General features: G+C 37.9%; 2 protein-coding genes across 3 annotated transcripts in view; one reads left to right on the top strand and one right to left on the bottom strand.

Moving 5' to 3' along the window:
• Window positions 1-20,495, bottom strand: part of rassf8b (Ras association domain family member 8b) — a 234,288-nt gene that overhangs the window by 202,031 nt on the left and 11,762 nt on the right. Inside the window, exon 6 of one of the 2 annotated variants that reach the window (XR_008804114.1) lies at window positions 19,437-20,493. The gene's annotated coding sequence lies outside the window, so the exon portion shown is untranslated. Of the gene's footprint in view, window positions 1-19,228; window positions 20,494-20,495 lie in introns of those variants that run through there. The other variant, XR_008804115.1, reaches the window with a different exon arrangement.
• On the top strand, window positions 587-15,587 carry ints13 (integrator complex subunit 13). Its single transcript, XM_056237379.1, has 16 exons — window positions 587-861; window positions 1,060-1,134; window positions 1,825-2,027; window positions 7,077-7,157; window positions 7,254-7,344; window positions 7,711-7,839; window positions 9,605-9,689; window positions 10,390-10,482; window positions 10,557-10,646; window positions 10,786-10,964; window positions 11,310-11,474; window positions 11,794-11,948; window positions 12,222-12,452; window positions 14,351-14,490; window positions 15,098-15,233; window positions 15,325-15,587. Exons 1-16 carry the CDS (start codon window positions 628-630, stop codon window positions 15,359-15,361), a joined length of 2,124 nt encoding a protein of 707 aa, XP_056093354.1. The 5' UTR covers window positions 587-627; the 3' UTR covers window positions 15,362-15,587.

The following is a 20,495-nucleotide window of genomic DNA, read 5'->3' as shown; positions in this document are numbered from 1 at the left end:
ATCATCAATTAAATAAACCTCGACAGCCTTGTATTAAGTAATTTCTTTTGTAACGGTAATGACATTGTCTTTTCAGAAAGACATGTCTAGTGTATTGTCAACCTATGTTTAACTAGGCTAACGTTCGTTGTTTGTGTACGTTAACCTTACTCTGTTGACAGGTTTATTTACATGTAATACTGTTTTTTTACAGTATATACTGACCATGAAATGCATTAATGTTTCATAAGGAGTAGCATAAGTTAAAATGTTAGCTATTGTTATGTGTGTATTTTTATAATTGTATATATACCCTATTCTTATTATATACTTTCGTTATACTTATTTACTATATTTTATGTCTCTCTCTCTATGTATAACGTTAATTTATTCATACCTCTCTTGAAGTTGAAAACATGAGGCCATATAACAAGGGTAGTCTGCTCCTGCATAGTTCAGTTTCGACTCTACTCCAACACACCTGCCTGTAATTTTCAATTAATCGATTAGGATGTTTATGTGTCTTTGACCAGGCCCAGGGTTGGAGCTAAACTCTGCAGGACAGTGAGCAGGAGCAGGGTTTGCTTCTCTTGCCATAAATCCATATATTTCAAGTGCCTATTTTATTTTTTACAGTCTCTGCGCTGCATGACCAGGATGAGGATGTTCTCAGTTTCACACAAGACGGCCTTTGTGGTCGATCACTGCCCGTACATGGCAGAGTCCAGCCGACAGCTGATTGAATGTGACATGCTGACCAAAAGCCGTTCACAGGGCGTGATTCCTCTGGCTCCAGTCTCCAAATCTCTCTGGACGTGTGCAATTGAGTGCTCCATGGAGTACTGTCGAATCCTGTACGACATTTATCCCACCAAGAAACTGGTGAGTGAATGGAAACTGGCGCTGTTTATAGGTATCGTCGCTATGAATGAACTGTTTTGTATGGAAAACTCTTCAAAAATGCTCCTTTTATGTTCTATGGTGGAAAAAAAGTAGGATGTAAATTAGGAATTAATTGCGGTTAAGTAAATAATGACAGAATTACATTTCTGTTTCAACTATTCATTTAATGTCTCTCAGGTGAACTACATTGTGAGCGATTCTGAGGTTCACATCTTGAACAGCTGGAAGCAGCAAGATCAGAGCACGCAGGAGGTAAAACGCACATCTGTCACTCTGCATGTCCATATCAAGCACCTTTCTTGTACCAGAGTAATCTGAGCATTGTGTTGAATTAGTGTTAAAGGGATACTCCACTTTTTTTTGGAAATAGGCTCATTTTACAACTCCCCCAGAGTTAAACTGTTGAGTTTTACCATTTTTGAATCCATTCAGCCGATCTCCGGTTCTGGCGGTACCACTTTTAGCATAGCTTAGCATACATCATTGAAGTGGACAAGACCATTAGCATTTCTAAAAAGAAAATGACCAAAGAGTTTCGATATTTTTCCTATTTAAAACTTGACTCTTCTGTAGTTACATCGTGCACTAAGACCGACGGAAAATGTAAAGTTGCGATTTTCTAGGCTGATATGGCTAGGAACTATACTCTCATTCCTGCGTAATAATCAAGAAACTTCACTGCCGAACCATGAGAGCAGCAGGCGTAATGATATGACGCAGCGCCTGAAAATAGGCCACCTTCCGTCAACACAACGGAACTATTTTCACTTCAATGATGTATGCTAAGCTATGCTAAAAGTGGTACCGCCAGAACCGGAGATCGGCTGAATGGATTCAAAAACGGTAAAACTCAACAGTTTAACTCTGGGGGAGTTGTAAAATGAGCCTATTTCCAAAAAAAGTGGAGTATCCCTTTAAGTGTATATCTGTGCTGTTTGTCAGCTGATGGCTGCTTTGGCAGCTGTTGGGCCTCCAAACCCTCGTCAGGATCCTGAATGCTGCAGTGTCCTGCATGGGCTGGTGGCGGCTGTAGAATCACTGTGTAAGATTACAGAATATCAGCATGAGGCTCGTACTGCTCTGATGGACACGGCTGACAGAGTGGCCAATAGGGGGCGCATTATCTGTCTCACCAATGCCAAAAGGTAAGCACTATACTTGTGTATATATAGTCAAAATCTGCTAAGGGGTAGAACAAGAGTTTTTAAAAAGTTATTTTTCGCTATTATTTACAACATGATCTGCATTTTCATGGGTTTAAATAAAATATATATATAATTTTTTTAGAGATATTTGTCATCACAGAAATAAATTACTTTTTAAAGTATTTTAAAATAGAAAACAATTATTTTAAAATGTGAAACATTTCCACAGTATCAGTGTTTTTACTGCATTTTACTGCATGAACATGAAGTGACTTCTTTCTAAAACATAAAAAGTCTTGCTATCCAAACTTCTGAATGATAGGTTGTGTATATATACACTCACCGGCCACTTTATTAGGTACACCTGTCCAACTGCTCGTTAACACTTAATTTCTAAGCAGCCAATCACATGGCGGCAACTATGTGCATTTAGGCATGTAGACATGGTCAAGACAATCTCCTGCAGTTCAAACCGAGCATCAGTATGGGGAAGAAAGGTGATTTGAGTGACTTTGAACGTGGCATGATTGTTGGTGCCAGAAGGGCTGGTCTGAGTATTTCAGAAACTGCTAATCTACTGGGATTTTCACGCACAACCATCTCAAGGGTTTACAGAGAATGGTCCGAAAAAGAAAAAACATCCAGTGAGCGGCAGTTCTGTGGGCGGAAATGCCTTGTTGATGCCAGAGGTCAGAGGAGAATGGCCAGACTGGTTCGAGCTGATAGAAGGGCAACAGTGACTGAAATAACCACTCGTTACAACCGAGGTATGCAGCAAAGCATTTGTGAAGCCACAACACGCACAACCTTGAGGCGGATGGGCTACAACAGCAGAAGACTCCACCGGGTACCACTCATCTCCACTACAAATAGGAAAAAGAGGCTACAATTTGCAAGAGCTCACCAAAATTGAACAGTTGAAGACTGGAAAAATGTTGCCTGGTCTGATGAGTCTCGATTTCTGTTGAGACATTCAGATGTTAGAGTCAGAATTTGGCGTAAACAGAATGAGAACATGGAACCATCATGCCTTGTTACCACTGTGCAGGCTGGTGGTGGTGGTGTAATGGTGTGGGGGATGTTTTCCTGGCACACTTTAGGCCCCTTAGTGCCAATTGGGCATCGTTTAAATGCCACGGCCTACCTGAGCATTGTTTCTGACCATGTCCATCCCTTTATGGCCACCATGTACCCATCCTCTGATGGCTACTTCCACCATGTCACAAAGCTCTAATCATTTCAAATTGGTTTCTTGAACATGACAATGAGTTCACTGTACTAAAATGGCCTCCACAGTCACCAGATCTCAACCCAATAGAGCATTTTTGGGATGTGGTGGAACGGGAGATTCGCATCATGGATGTGCAGCCGACAAATCTGCGGCAACTGTGTGATGCCATCATGTCAATATGGACCAAACTCCCTGAGGAATGCTTCCAGCACCTTGTTGAATCTATGCCACGAAGAATTGAGGCAGTTCTGAAGGCAAAAGGGGGTCCAACCCGTTACTAGCATGGGGTACCTAATAAAGTGGCCGGTGAGTGTATATATATATATTAGGGCTGGGCGATATGGCCTAAAAAAAAAATCCGATTTACGATTTAAATCGATTTTTTTTCTCTCCCTACTTAAAATCAATCTGCAGATGACAAAGAAATTGTTCAAAACAAGTTTTAACTTTATTTTGTTTTTATATTCTCTTCTGGGATATTATCTGGATTAACCCTCTGGGGTTCTTCGGACCAAATGGACCCGAAGAATTTAAATAAAAAAATGTGTAAAATCATAGTTTCATCGGAATGGTCCGAAATTTGGTGACTTTGTTGGTACTTGGTATATGAACACCCAAAAAAATTGGGGACAGGATTTGAATAGTCTAAGTGGTTGTAAAAAAAATGGTCACACTCAGGGTCTTCGGGTCCAAATGGACCCGCCATAGGAAATGAATGGGAAATTGACAAAAATGTGACAATACAGAGTTGTTTTGTGCGTACAATCAACAAATCAGCAACGATCCAGAAAAAAAGCACACAACAGTGAAGGGGTGAATCTATAAAACATCAAGAGTGCAAAACAGACACATCCACACACACACACACACCCTTTTATACACAAACACACTAATAAATTCAGATTACATAAATATGTTTTGAATTTTTAAAAATCACAGCTTCATCGGAATGTTACGAAACTGGGTGACTTTTATGGTATTAGGTATGTGAACAAACAAAAAATATTGAGGTCATGATCCAAGCATGCTAAGTGGTCGTCACACTTCTGCTCTTTGGTCAAAAATGACCCCCATAGGAAATGAATGGGAAATTGTCAGAGTTTTTTTTTTTTTTTGCATACAATCTACAAATCAGCCAGGATGCAGAAAAAAGGACTCAACAGTGAAGGGGTGAATCTCTAAAACATCAAGAGTGCAAAACAGACACACACACATACACACACACACACTCACACACACACACAAATGAAAGCTAATTTTGGGAAATGTCTGAAATAAAAGCAATTATTCATCAATGTAAGACATAAAGTGCACAGCAATGAAAGCATGAGTCTGTAAGCCATCAAGGTTGTAAAATAGACAAACTCACACACACAAACAGACATAGGGTAATGTGAAACTGTAACAGAGAAATGTGAAAGTATGTGAAATCAAATCAATGAATCAAATAAGTTAGAATTAAACATTGGGTAACAAAATGCTTTCCATTTGTTCTCTTTCTAATGCAATGTTCAGGTTTGACTGTATTATAAAGTAAAACTGGCAGTTCAAATTACCATTTAAACCAAACAAACAAACAAAAAAAAGACAAAAAATAGTCTTTGAGAATCTGTTATTATATTTTAAAATCAACAACCTGAAAAAAATTGTCAAAGATGTGCAAAACTCACAAGAATTCTGAACCCTTTCTACAGAGAGCTGTAAATCCACTAGTGGTAAAAATGTGCTATTGCGTGATAAAAATGCTCAGTGTGTCCAGCAGATGGCATCCATCTCATTTCAAAAATTGTTTTCATGAGGCCTAGGCTTGACTCTAAAATGAAATACAGCTTTAAAAAAAAAAAAAAAAAAAAAAAAACATATTTATAAAGCAAATTATATTATATTCAATGGGAAAAAATGGGTCATAATTATTGCATAAATATTATTTATAAATCATAAAATTTTCTCAAAACACCAAAAAATAAAAGAATTTTTGTTTATAAAAAACAAGTAAAAAAAATATATATATGATTTTCTTTTAATAAATATGAATCAAACCCTTCCGGACCATTTGGTCCCGAAGACCCTGAGTGTGACCCTGAAATGAAGGACCCCAGAGGGTTAAAGTGTAATCAGAAACAACAAGCCAAAAAGACAAGAGGGCAGGCCCAGTCTTTGTAAATAGTGTAAATGTAACATAACATAACATAAAATGGGTGGATTGGGGGGATGTGTAAAAAAAAAAAAAAAAACTTGCATCACAATAAGTTTATTGTGATTGTCAAATTATTTGGTAACTAAACATAATTGTATCAAGTTTATTAACTATAAACACAATGTTTACATGGTACAAAGACTGGTACGCTACTGTTTTTATTATTGCTTAACACAAATTTCACAATTTCAATTCAATTCTTGTGATTTTGATTCTGATATTGATTCAATATCAATTCCTTTGGATAAATATTAGGTACAGTAGATACGTTAATGTGTTATGTTAATTGTTCTCCAAAAATAAATCACCTAATGCTGTAAACATACAGAGAGCCCTCTCAGCTATTATTATTAAAGGTTAAAACTAATTAAAATTAAACATAATGCGTTTTTTATAATAACAAACAACGTTATAATATTTTAATTATATAGGTAAAATATAATAAATGTATAATATAATTATCATATTTAGCAAAATACTCCTCTCTATAGCAATTATTTTAAGTCCAACTAACATGCGTGCTATGGGTCATTAAAAGGCATTCCTGAGGTAAATGTAACGTTACGTGACATATGTTGTTCTCCAGCTGTTTTATGGACATCTTTCCGCGGTTGAAAAACACTGATCGATCGATTTTATTACATTTGGGTAAGTTAGTAAGAGTAACAGATGATCGGTTCATGTGCCGCTTGAACTGAGATCTGTCAGCGATCTTTCACGTCACATTTACAAGCGCCAAAACTGTGTTTATTGTTTGAATTTCGTATTAAAATTGACCGAATCTGAGAGCTGAGAATCTGTTTCATATCAATAGTAACCTGCTCTGTCTAGTCTGTCGGTGTCAGTGTCCTCTTGATCTTTGCTTCGCGATGTTTCTCTGCGTTAGAAAATGGATGTGTGCGTGAGAGCGTGTAAAAAGTGACAATTGCGTCTCTCACAGTGAACTCGTGAGAGTTGGCGGCCCTGCAGATTCAGTTTGTAAATGTTTTCGGCGGGTGTGCTTCTGCTGCCGTGGTCTTGTTCATTTGCCATCATGGCAAGCGCTGAGCCCGGTCGGAACTACGGGAGCCCAGATTGGCGCGTCGGCGGTTGTTAAAGAGAAAACCGATTTTCATTCAAAAAAATCGGCGTAAACTACACATTCGATTTTATCGATTCAAAAAAATCAGCGTAAACTACACATTCGAGTTAATCGATAAAATCGATTTATCGCCCAGCCCTAACTCGCGTAAACTACACATTCGAGTTAATCGATAAAATCGATTTATCGCCCAGCCCTAATATATATATATTATATATTATATATATATATAAATAAATCAATATATATAAATAAACATATATATATAAATATATAAATAAATATATATATATATAAATAAGATAAATCGATAAAATCGATCAAATCGATTTGTTGCCCAGCCCTAATATATATATTATATTTATATATATATATAATATATATATATATATAATATATATATATTAGGGCTGGGCGATAAATAGATTTTATCGATTAACTCGAATGTGTAGTTTACGACGATTTTTTTGAATGAAAATCGGTTTTCTCTTTGTTTTATTTTTATATATATATATATATATATCTGTCTCTCCCTCTTAGTGACACTCATGTCAGAATGCTAGAGGACTGTGTGCTGGAAACCATTCAAGAGCAGAACAAACTGGCAGCTGGCTCTGACAGGTCAGTTCTGATACCTCTGAGTGCTGGAGTCACTTTTATTCTCACACAATTAGCAGGCTCGTATTCTTACTGTTATTTTTTTTTTTTACTGTGCAGAATGATGCCGATTCAGCAGTGTGAGCTTGTGCTGGTCCACATCTACCCGCAGGGTGATGACACTCTGGTCTCGGATCGGCAAAAGAAAGAGGTAGCATCTCTCTCTGCATTAGCGCTAAATGCAAATGAATTTCCATTGGGATTTACATAATGAGATATTTTAAAAAATCTTCTATAGAGAGTTCTGAGCCTTTAATCAAATGAACCAGCTCCATAATTGTTGACAACATTATAACTTTTATGAAACAGAAGTATTTTTAAATATCAGACAAAACGATTCTAAAAAAGTACCAGTTTTTGATTCCCAACTCTACTTTTCAAGCATTCTGCTTTTATGCTTTCAAACTTCACTTGCTATTATGTGTTATTTTTCAGGTTCAGTATTAAAAAGAACTATACTGCAAATGTGTTGTCACTATTGTGTAGTAATGTCTCTTTGTCTTCTCTGTGTGTGCAGCTCTCATCAGTGTTGAGCAGTGAGGTTCACAGTGTGCGAGCTGGACGCTATCTAGCCTGCAAACTGAATGTGCTGGTTCAGCAGCACTTTGATTTGGCCTCAACCACCATCACAAACATCCCAATGAAGGTCAGACTGACTGTCAAACAGTCTCCTCTCTGCCTGTCTCTCTCTTTCTCACTATATCGGTTGCTTACACAGCTGCTGTTTTCATGGTTTATTGTTTGTTTTGCTAGCCTACATTAAATGTCTGTGAGCAGGTCAGTACTTTACAAGAGCTACTATTACTTATCCAGATCAAAACCCCACCCCCTCATCCAGCTCTTGCTAATCTCTGATTATTAATGGAGCTTCAAAGATACATTTACATAATACATTTAATTGGGCTATAATAATTTGAAATGCTCTTTCCTAAGCACAGATAATACATTTGAATAATACTGTTGTATGTTTACAGTGTAAAAAATATAAGGCCTATTAAGGAAAGTAGTTTTTAAAATTATATATGAAATATTATTCATTAGTTTATTTAATGCATGAAGTCAACATGAAATCAAAATTTACCTTATATAGTTTCCTAATGCACATTTCTGATCTTATTATGCACAGTTATTATGTATGTTATTGTTATTACAAAAAAGAAATTTTTACACTTTGTTTGAATATTACTCTGCCTTGAAATGACTATTTTGCATCACTTTTGGCTACTCTGGTAGGTAATGCAGATTTTCTAAAATCTTGTCAGTACTCAATGTTGTAATTTAATGTTGGTCAGTCTTAAATAAGAGATTTTAAAGAAAAAAGGGTTTTTATTTGGATGCACTAAGAAGCTCTGAAATAAAAGTCAGATTTAGCAATTCTGATTCAAATTCTTAATGGTTCCATTAAGAATTTAGTACTTTAAAGGAAGTATTTCTATTTGATTGCTGTTATTGCTCTCAGCTTTCTGTCCCCAAATCATTTTAGATTTGAACAGAAATCTAAGGTACATATAATATCATTCTTGCAAAAAAGTGTTTACACACACTGTTTTTAATAATTTGCGATTCAGTAAGTGAATCAGATTAATGCTTTAACAATTCCGGCTGATTTATCTAGTTTTTGAAACAGTGAACAGAACAGAACTTGTTTGGATCACACTGATCAATATCCATTTTTTATGATCCAGTCAATTCTTAATGGATAAAATCAGGTCCCACACCCTTTTTGAACAATAAGTTTCACTTTAAAATTCATCACATCAGGGAAGTTAAATGGGTTGCGAAAGCCATTTCATGTTGACTTAAACAATTCTGAAGGAATAATTCCACACATCCATGCTCTCCAGAGTGTAGATTAGCACCCAGCTGGATGAACAATTGACCCTTTAGATCCCCTTTCAGCCCCCAGACTTATTCTCTATCGGGGGTATTTCTCTTTTGCTATCTCTATCTCTTTCTTCTTTCTGGGTGATGTATTTTGCCCTGGCTGGGTGTGGCCGGATGTGAAGTGTGTTTTCTTGTTCTGGTCGCTTGTGTTTTTAAAAGCTGCAGGTCCCTGCAGAAACACACAGTAGTTTTAAGATGTGTGTTTGAGGCCAGTGACCCCAGGGATGAAACGTCCTGCTCCATGGAGTCCACCTGTCTCTGTTCTCCCAGTCCTTCTCCTCTCTTCTCCTGTTCTTAATGTGTGTGTAAGCTCTATTTGTTGCTTACAGCCTCTGATCTCCACAGCATATGAACCAGCTTGGAGACTCCGAGGCCTTTGTGGACATCATATCTGTGAGGGCACAGTTATTTTATAATCTGTGCTCTTCAAACATGAAAGCAGCAGTAGATTGTGATGTGTTAGTAGTGTAGAGGCCCAGCTGCTGATGCGTATGTGTATTTGTGTGTGTATGTACATGTGTGAGAAGGAGGAGCAGCATGCTAACACTTCAGCAAATTACGACGTTGAGCTTCTGCACCATCGTGATGCACATATGGAATTTATTAAGAGTGGTGAGTAAATCAGTCTTTTGCATCAAAAATCCAACACAGCCTACATTTCACTGCATAAATTAATTGGACATTAGACCACAGCATCTGTTCTCAACCTTTATAACGCATTAAACAAATATATATATTTTTTGCATCAAAAATCCAACACAGCCTACATTTCACTGCATAAATCATTTGGACATTAGCATCTGTTCTCAACCTTTATAACGCATTAAAAAAAGAATGCAAAAAAAACCCAAAAAACAATTATCACATTCCGGGTCAGTTTTGACCCGTGGAACATAAGCTTATAAAACAATCATACAGTACATTATATTTTCAACAATAAACATATTGTATCTGATGATTAACCTCTAATCAATGAGTGAATATAAAGACATTTCAAAGTTTTACATGTTATTACTATACTTACCACTTTTTATTAATTAAATATTGAGAAAGTCTTTTAAATTTCAAATTGTATCAAGTAAAAACCTTTTTATCAATGTTTATGAGATATTTTATTTGAAAATATTTATATTATTAGAAGATATATTATTTGAGTATAATATACCGGTAATAAATGATTTAATTAAAGGGATAGTTCATTAAATAATGAAAATTCTGTAAATTCATGTTCTAAATCTGAGATTGTTATGTGGGAAAGAAAAGGATAAATTTAGCAGAATGTTACTCATTTTTGTGTTTATCTCATGTGTAGGTGATTTGCACATGGCCGGCAGCACCAGCAGAGACAGTGGGCTGAAGGAAACTGTCACACTCAAATGGTGCACTCCACGCACCAACAGTGTAGGTGAGTGGAACTCTGGGAAATGTTTTCTTCTTTCTGCCACATGACAAATTCATGATTTTTCTTTCTTTTTGCAGAACTGCATTACTGCACAGGGGCGTATCGTATTTCTCCAGTGGACGTTAACAGCCGGCCATCTTCCTGCCTCACCAACTTCCTGTTGAATGGTGTGTGTGTGTGCACAATCTCTTTTTTCTTATTGAATACAGTTTCACTCATTAATATTTTTGGTAACAGAAAGAGAGAGGCTGGGCTATGAAACTGTGGAAGTACATCCTTATTGTATATTTTCCTATTTCTTCCCAGGTCGATCTGTGCTACTAGAGCAGCCCCGCAAGTCAGGGTCTAAGGTCATCAGTCACATGTTGAGCAGCCATGGAGGAGAAATCTTTCTGCATGTCCTGAACAGCACACGCTCAACATTGGAGGACCCGCCCTCCATCAGTGAGGGCTGCGGTGGCCGAGTGACCGACTACCGTATCACTGTAAGCTCAACAAGCACTGTCTTTGACCTACTGACTTGTACTGCGTTCACATAATGTAGTGATAACCATAATTACGTGTTTCCAACCTGTAAAAAACATGTATGTTTTTGTCAAATTTGTAATTACAACTTTCTCTATAAACTAACAAATAAAATGGCAAAAGCTTCAACATTGTCATAGAGGTACTTTAGTAGTGATGAAGCGTTTTGCGGTTCACAACAGCCACAGATGAATCCAATTCATTTGAGGGAAAAATTGTGACAACATGCAATGTTAATGCAGAATTGATACATTACATTTCCTGCATGTGGCTTCTGAGTAAATCTTGTTACTATCTCTTTTCAGGACTTTGGCGAGTTTATGCGTGAGAATCGTCTGACTCCATTCCCGGACTCAATGGTAGATGCAGCAGGCAGAGCTCCAGTGGAGAGAGCCAAATCTCAACTAGAACGACACACACGATACTGGCCAATGATCATCTCCCAGACCACCATCTTCAACATGCAGGCGGTGAGGGACAACATCTAAATCTGTGGTTCTCAACCTGGGGGCAGGGGCCCACTAGGAGGCCTCCGCAAACTTCCAAGGGGGCCGCAGGATGATGGAATCATAAAAAACTGTATTTGTATATAGTTCTGTTAATATTATGTTATGTAGGGGGGCTTTGAATCTTGTGTTGGACAGTTGGGGGCCTTCAAAAAGGTTGATAAACAAATCTTGTTTTGAAGAATGTTTGGACAGTTTTTGCCATGCATATTGTGTGCATGATCTGTTTGTGTGTGTGTGTGTTTTCTTGGGTATTGTGGTCATCTTTGTGTGTATATTCCAGGTGGTACCGTTAGCTAACCTCATAGTGAAGGACACTCTAACAGATGAAGATGTGCTTACCTGTCAGAAGACTGTCTATAATCTTGTTGATATGGAGAGGAAGAGTGACCCTTTGCCCATTTCAACCGTGGGCTCCAGAGGAAAAGGTCCCAAACGGTGAGAATATCACATCAGGTTTCGATTTTGTCTTGTTGTGTGGCTCTGTTCCAAAACCTAGTGAGCTGCCTTGCTATCTACTACCTACATAGTCAGCTGCCTTCTAAGCATGTTAACTGAAATGGAGATTTTCATTTATTTTCACAACAAGGCTGCCTAAATAGACGGAAAGTTTATGCACACACACATGCTGTGTCAAAATCAATTGAGCAAAGTCGTATTAGTGAATACATGTTTACTATGTATGTTGATGCTGATGTTTTATGTATATAGTGATGAGCAGTATAGGATCATGTGGAATGAGTTGGAGACGTTAGTGAAGACTCATGTGGGCACCAGTGAGCGGCACCAACGTGTGCTGGATTGTATCAGTGCTTGTCGGAGCAAACCACCTGAGGAGGAGGAAAGGAAAAAAAGGGGAAGGAAGAGAGAGGACAAAGAGGACAAAACTGAGAAAAATGGCAAGGACACAGAGGAGAAGGGCTGGACTACAGACTCTGAGAGGTTAGTGTTAATGAACAAGATGCTGACGTTCACATTAAAGGGGTCATATAATGGTACATGCACTTTTACAAGTTGATTGTACTGCAATGTGTGTTGGCAGTGCCTGCACACAACCACCATTTAATGATAAAAATCCATCCAGTGGTTTTGTTTTAATCTCCGTCCTTATATGTATTCCCCTGTCTCAAATCGAGCCGTTTCACCGTGTGACGTCACACGGCGCGCCTCCCACGGTTGTTGATTGACAGCAGTTTCAACACAGACCCGCCCTGAGCGAGCTCTCATCATAGTCCGTCATTGTTGATACACTGGAGCAAAATGACGTCTAAGCGATTGTGTTGTTCTGTTCTTGGGTGCAATAACAAGCACAGCAGTCATTTTGATATTCCTAAATCCAAAACGCTGAAGACGCAGTGGCTGAGTTTTGTTTACGATGGGAATATTCCCCACGATCAACGTCAATGCTTTCATGTTTGCGGGAATAATTTATCGTAGACTTCTTTATAAACGAGGGTCAGTATAAAGCTGGTTTTGCTAAGAAGCTGCTCCTGAAAAAATAATCGGTACCAACTATTTATGTTCCCTCTGCGCCTCCAGAAGAAGGGAGTGTAAAGTTGTATTAACCTTTATATTAATCTTTGCAAATCACGGGAACAAGTTTTTCATGACCATTAGTTGTAACGTCAATCTGTCAATGAACTAACGTATACATCAGTAAACACAGCGTTCGTATCTCACTGCTCTACCCTGCCAGTGCATACATAGATAGATCAAAGTGACATTACATTAACCAACCATTCAGAAACGTCCTGTTCGAGCCTTGTCGAACTTCTTTGCGGCCGTCATCTTGTTCCGGGTGCGACTCCGGTTCAAACTGATACGATTGCACAGATGTGTCCTCAAGAGACTCCAAAGGTGCGTTCCATTCGACCGTAAGTGGACTGCGAAGTGGACTTCACAGGGTATTTTACCATCTTAAGTGAGATTCCAATCCGAAGAGAACGAACATGTTCAGTTTGAAGGGCACTGCAAACGGCATAGGGAATAAGGGAACATCGATACATCACTTCACAGGAAGTAGAGAGTGAAAATCAACCAACTGTCATTGTGCACCGCGTCACCAGTCTGAACTAACCATAGAGCAGAGCCGTTGGAAGAGATTTTAAATTTAAATTTCTAACGGCTCTGAGTTTACGTATGCATTGAGTAGTCATAAATATTGTTATTATTATACAAACTAGAGTATTTATGAACGGTTGTGGTGATGAATGTATCTATAGGCCTATATGATTTTAAATTAGAAAGGAAAGTAAATGACAAAATTTAATCAAGTTATATCATAATCTGCGCGAGCCTGTTGTTGCCTTTCTTTGATGACGTTTCAGGGCATTCCAAATGAGTGATTATTGTCAGCGAAGTCCACTTCAACTGATGTACCGTGTTCAGGGAGTAGGGAGCAGTGAACACTGCGTAGGGACCCTGTCAAATGGAACGCACCTCAAGAGACTGCCATTCTTTCTCCAAAATATACCCTCAACTGTTGTCAAGGCAACACTTCACGTGCGCTGTGTCTAAACGCCCGCAGAATAGAGGGGCAGGGTTTATTATTTAAAGGCATATGCACTGAAACGGCGTGCTGAAAACAGCTGATTTTGACCAGGTAAAATGAGTGTTTTCTTAAAATACTAATGAGAATTTTTAATACAAGTATATTACAAAGTTTTCATTTAGACCCTAAACGTTCATTTTAACTTGTACAAAAATGGCATTATATGACCCCTTTAACATCTGTCAAACCGCAGCTACTTGTAGATTGATGAGGGGGGATTTTGCTTTCTTCATTAATCTCCTGATATGTGTGTTTCTGATGTATACTGTATGTCCTTTTTCTCCTCCAGGCTGAAGGGGGTAATGGAGCGAGAGAAGGATGAACAGAGCGAATGTGAAATCATCAAAGATTCACCGGACTCCCCGGAGCCCCTGAACAAGAAACCACGTTTAGCTACAGAGGAGCAGCAGCCTCCGGAGAAATCTAAAGGTTCACTTTTATGGTTTTTTTATTATTATTTTTTATCAATCCTCTGTTGTGATGTAGTTTGTTTTTATTAATGATTAAATTAAATTAATCTAGAAATATTAAATATATTATTATTTATTAATCACATTGGATTATAGATTTTAAAAATAATTTTAAGAATTAAATATCATAATGAACAAGAATGTATGACTTTTGGTGAATCTCAAATGCTCAAGAATGCATTGCAACTTTCAATCTAAAAGCCATAAACCTAGCTTTACAAGAAACCCTTGGGCAATGTGAGATGTTCTGCTAAAAGAATACATACATACATACACACTTTAATGGACCATTGTGTGTGGACCTACATGATGTTTTTAATGATCAATCTTTAATGAGAAAACTAGCGAAGAAAGCACCAGCTACATCAGCACAGTCGAGTTACTTGTACTGCACGTGCACGGCATCAATTTTATTCTCAGAATTAGAAGCTACAAGCCAAGTCAGAAAGATCATCATCCAAAGTGAATGAAAAGGCAAGTTAGAATGTGGCAATATGAGGTACAGCAGCCAATCAGATCTGTGTACGAGGAGAAACAGCTGTCAAATATGGTCTCTTGTTTTGCAGGTCCTGTGTCTCTACTCACCCTTTGGACCAACAGAATAACTCAAGCCAACTCCAGGAAGCATCAGGAGTTTGCAGGAAGATTGAGTTCAGTGAATAACAAGGCTGAACTTTATCAACATCTGAAAGAAGAAAATGGGTGTGTTGACCTCATCGTTCGTCTCACTGTGGTACCCTGTGATCACATTAATCAGTCATTTTGTGTTTACTCGCTGTGTTTTCTTTATTAGGATGGATGTTCATGAGAATGGAAAAACCACCAGATGATGTGTGGAATACGCCTCTTCTCATCTCTGCAGGATCATTGATTTGTTGAGAGGATGTGATGTGACCTTTGGCATGATATCAAATGATGTTTTTGCCAGGACGCTGGTTTTGTGCCCGACAAAAAAAGAGTAAGGCAATGTTTTATAAAGGACACACTTTTTATATGCTTTAGTTTGTACAAAGATTCTGAAATATTCTGAAACAGAATAAAGAAACTTGTAAACAGTGTTAGTCCATGTTTGCATTATGTGTGTGTAGATGTTAATGTACTTTGTTTAATGTAAATTGTCTTCATCCTGGTTCATTTACCTTGCTGTGTATTTCATGGGTGTTCAGAAGGAACAACTTCCTACCTCTGGAAATTTCAAGAGATGGCGAATCAGTAAACCAATGAGAAAAATACACAAAACCCTTTATAAACCAAGATTTTTGTTAGCTTTATCAAGATGAGTCCTGTCCTAAATGGCACCCTCAGTCCCAGTGGTCCTCATCCAAGTGGACATTTCTGTGAAATACCGCTAAAAGTTCATTTGGCCACATGGAGGCACACTTGAGCACCCTTTGGAACTCTAAAATGACAAATGAGGCACCTATGGTCTCGTGGAGTTCATAACCTTGTCCCAAATGGCACACTTCATTTGCCGTTGCTTTCTTGCAGACTCACACTGCCCCCGTGAGCAAGCATGTGTCCCTTAAGTCCACAAAACTGTAGGGTGTCCCATTTGTATTTTTAGGTTTCACAGTGCCCTCTTTGTGCACTTCCACCGTTCTACCCGGCAGTCAAAGCGACATTATGTCACAAAATCTGGACTTTGAGGAAGACCACAAGGGCTTAGGGTGCCATTTGGGACAGGGCCATTGACATCCAGCTATGGCTCCTCAAGGGCACCACTTTGGACAGGGCTTAAATGGAGTCTCAGCCTTAGGTGGCCTGCTCACAAGACAGTGTGATACAAATTGCAAGTGCAAGAAATGCTACAGACTGCCAGTTTGATTTGCTATCTGCTGTGCAAAAAGTATAATTATCGCCAGAAGGCAGTATTTTTGTCTGAGCAAGTAGTAAAAAAAAATAGTAGCAACAAAACAAGATATGCTTGGGAACAACTTTGTTTGCAATTATGTCAACAACACTGTATTTTTCCATGGATGAATACACTGGTGGGATCACCTCTCACCTACTTAACGTGTTGGTCAGACAGCCCACTCGTGTCTTTATGGCGATAGTCAAAAGTCTTAGCTCATGAGTATTTTAAAAAAGGCTCCAAAAGTGTGTTTACTGGATGTGTAAGCCTTGATGTGTTTTGACTCGGTAATGCACAGAAACAGGAATCTAGCCAAGGACGAAGGAAGTTAGTGTCAAGTTTTCTGACTCCAGTGAGGATGAGGCATTGAGCGTTGAATATATGTGATACTAATGCTTGCTGTCATGCACACATATCGAGTAGAGGTGAAAGTAATTGTTTGTGTGGGGTTTGGTTCCCGGCACGCAGTTCTCCTTTTCTCAGCAGAACTTTCCACCTCTGCACTGAAGAAGCCTGCAGTCATTCGATTTGAGTGAAATCCATCTAACAGGGCAAAATAACTACCTCATGCCACTCTTTGCATTCACAGTGTTTGCAGCTTAGACTTCTGTTGGGAAGAAGCCAACAGGGAAATCAAGGTGTTTGAACTTAGTCAGGTCTTTAACCAGCTGGACCCCCTCATTAAGCTGAGACTGGGATTGTTCTGATATTTTTAGGACCAGCTTTGTGGACACTTTTTGTACCTGTTGCCAGGCTGAATTTCTAAACGGTAAACGTAAACAAAAAAAATCTGTTCCTCAGATTCTTAATGTCACTCACGATGTAATAGAAGTAGCAACATATCTTTTCTTCCGTATTGTGACGTGCATCTGAGTGAAACCGATTATTGAAAAAAAAAAAAAAATGTGTACAGCTGGGACTTACTTCTATCCATTGGTTAATGAGTGGATGAAGAAAGTCCAGCATATGTCGAGTGATATTTTAATTAAAAATTACCAGGTCAAAAAAACGTATGAAACTTGCATTCATATTTGCCTCCATCCAATAAACAACCAATGGACAGAACCCCCAACAAAGCCCCCACCCAATTTTCTTTTTCTTTTTAATAATTCACTTTCACTATACAATACGGAAGAAAGGATCTGTCGCTACTTCCGTTACATCGTGACTTTGAAAATTGGTTGCCTGGGACAATGGTCAGTTTTGTGGTTATTATACAAAAATATCTGACTACAGATTATCCCGATTGACCTGCTGTGTAATAATTTCGATAATCGCACACATAGAATTAACACAAGTTCTAGGCTTTTGACTGCAACTAGAAAAGGACACAATAAACAACAATGCTCTATTCTAAATTTATTTAGCATTTTACAATGTTACTGCATCTTTTCCACTGATGGCATAAATAGTTTATGCTGCTTGATAAACATGTCACCATAAATCATTTCAATGTGTGTTCCAGGCATTTGACACTTCTCAAGAATGAAGTAGTTTGTTTAAAATGGAGCTGAATAGAAGTTTGTTGCCCAAAGGGATTTTCGTACTGCATTAAAGGGATGCTCCACCCAAAAATGAAAATTCTGTCATCATTTACTCACCCTCAAGTTGTTGCAAACCTGTATGAGTTTCTTTCTTTTGCTGAACACAAAGGAAAATATTTTGAAGAACGATTGGAACCAAACAGTTGTTTGGCACCATTGACTCCATGGATACTATGGAAGTCAATGGTGCCAAAGTTCCAATCGTTCTTCAAAATATCTTGCTTTGTGTTCAGCAGAAGAAAGAAACTCATACAGGTTTGCAACAACTTGAGGGTGAGTAAATGATGACAGAATTTTCATTTTTGGGTGGAGTATCCCTTTAAAGGTCAAAACTTGTGATCCAGAGATATCAATCCATAATGCCATTTGATCTAAACTATCAGCTGAGCTTAATGTTGTTTTAGTCACACCTGTGTGTATAGCAGCAGGTGATAGAATACACACTGTTAATTTCTAATGCACACACATCAGTCCCACACCTCAAGCCTGTTACAATTGCACAGATATTTAGGTAACGCTTCCTTTTACAGTACAGTACTTATGTGTACTTACAGTGTACTTACCTAGAAAGTACTGGCTAATATAAGGTAAGTACATGGGTTAGGGGTAGGTTCAGGGTTAGTACCTAGTTATTACCCAGTAATTGTAATTACTATAATAAGTGCATAGTATGTACATGGGTAACAGGACTGTAAAAGGAAGAGTTACCGATATTTATACGGGCATTTAGTATTTATACGGGCATTTAGCACAGTCCATGTTACACCTTAATACAACCCGTTGAGGATTATACCTGTATTAAGTGCCATAAGTGGATCCTCAGGCCACACAAGCTTAAAACTGAACGTCAGTGCATGCAGCCTAACAATGCTAAAAATAAAAACATTGTTTATATTAGCTGTTAAGCGTGTTGTGCAATTTTTTTTCATCCATGTTAAAAATAGTCATCTTTGCTACTTATTGATATGTTGCTTTATGCTATTTACACTTTTTTTAAGAAAGGCATGCGTCTCAAACATTCCCCTCGTCACACAGAGATGACTTGGTTCTTAAAGTCTTGCGGCATTCAGACAACCGAATGCTCTTTTGTAGATCATCTGAGCACCAGTTCTGTGTGAAATCAACACACAACTATTCCAAATGTAGAAGCAGATGGATTTTGTTTTGAACATATAGATACCTTAACATGATGTGCAAGGCTTTAAACCAAACCTGTCTTTTTTTACGAAGAGATACAACGATTTAGTCATCCATGAAGATCATGTTAAAATGTTAACTTTTGCCAGAAGTGTTTTTTGGAAGAAAAAAAATAAAAAAATAAAATCAGTTCAATTAGTTTACAAAAATATCCAAACAAATCCAGAAGCAACTGCAGCAAATCTAAATGAGCAATTCCTTATTCACACCATCAAGAGCTCCTTGCTAAATTTAAAAATAAATTGAGTCATTCTGCATCTCTGTGAATGTGTTTTTAAGGGAAGCAGGTGCTACTACAGTTAAAACATTCACAAAAAAAAAAATGTCATCAACAAAATATTTTGGAGCTGCATCCCTTTGCACAATTACAAATCTCTACATTCATGACTTCCAGAACACTTTGGTTTAATCTGAAATAAAATATAGTTCTGAAAACTAGTAAAACAGTTTAGTTTAAAATATATGCAACTAGTGTGATCTTTGCTAGTATGTGGATAGCATTTTAGTGAGATCAGGTAAATAAAAAAAAGTAACTTGCAGAAATAAACAGAAATAAAATGCATTCATTGGCCAAAAAGGTTTACTGACAGAACACATTGATCTAGACCAGTCATTAGAATGACTTGTGTGTAACTACATTGTTCTGTACTTGCATTATTTAAAAGGCTACTTTTTAAACTAAGCAGTTCAGCACAAAATCAGGTTGCTTCATTTTAAAAGGTAACAAAGTTCACTTGTCACAAGCTGCTTTCATGCAAAAACACCTCTCTTCGTCACTTTCACACTTTAAAATATCGCATGCACCTGTTTTCCTGATTAGTGCGATCAAACGCAGAAAATTATTCTTCAGCTTTTAAGATTTCTGTGAAATTCCACAGCAGATGTTTTGGCCAATAAAGTGCAAACTAAGGCGAAACCCCACCCCTTTCTATGAGCTTTCATCACTTCTATGAGCTTTCATCACGACTATGAGCCATAAAACATAAACTGCATAATTTATCATCCTCCACGATCTCTTTGCATCTCCCTAAAATCCTGCTGCTTGCATATCGCATTGAGTGTGAGGTTTACCTGGAGATTGAGAAACATTCTAGAAATGAAAGACATCATGATGCTGCATTTTCTAACTTGCACCAAAAGGTCAATGGATTGAACTTAGGCTGAGGCAGCATGTATTCTGTCCTTTTTTTCTGTATGAGTTTAGTAGTTGCCTTGTTCAATACATGTTAAAAGCCTTACTGCGTTTTGGGTCCAGTGAAAGTGAGCATACATTCAGCTGGAGTTGTCTTTGTAGGATTTGGAGAAAGCACTGATTGGGTTGGATTAGTCAAACAGCCATCAAGAGGAAGGAATCTTCACCGTGAACATGCT

Source organism: Rhinichthys klamathensis, unplaced genomic scaffold, assembly GCF_029890125.1.
Source record: "Rhinichthys klamathensis goyatoka isolate OS25496 unplaced genomic scaffold, OSU_Roscu_1.1 h1tg000485l_1, whole genome shotgun sequence".
Taxonomy (NCBI): domain Eukaryota; kingdom Metazoa; phylum Chordata; class Actinopteri; order Cypriniformes; family Leuciscidae; genus Rhinichthys; species Rhinichthys klamathensis.
Note: the sequence above shows the minus strand (reverse complement) of the source record. Positions and strands in the feature narration are given on the sequence as shown.

Excerpts from the sequence above, each read along its gene's own strand:
- ints13 (XM_056237379.1), top strand. The coding sequence starts at position 628 with ATGACCAGGATGAGGATGTTCTCAGTTTCACACAAGACGGCCTTTGTG. Across the intron at positions 1,135-1,824 it reads AAGATCAGAGCACGCAGGAG|CTGATGGCTGCTTTGGCAGC; the intron begins GTAAAACGCACA and ends GCTGTTTGTCAG. Across the intron at positions 7,840-9,604 it reads TCACAAACATCCCAATGAAG|GAGGAGCAGCATGCTAACAC; the intron begins GTCAGACTGACT and ends ATGTGTGAGAAG.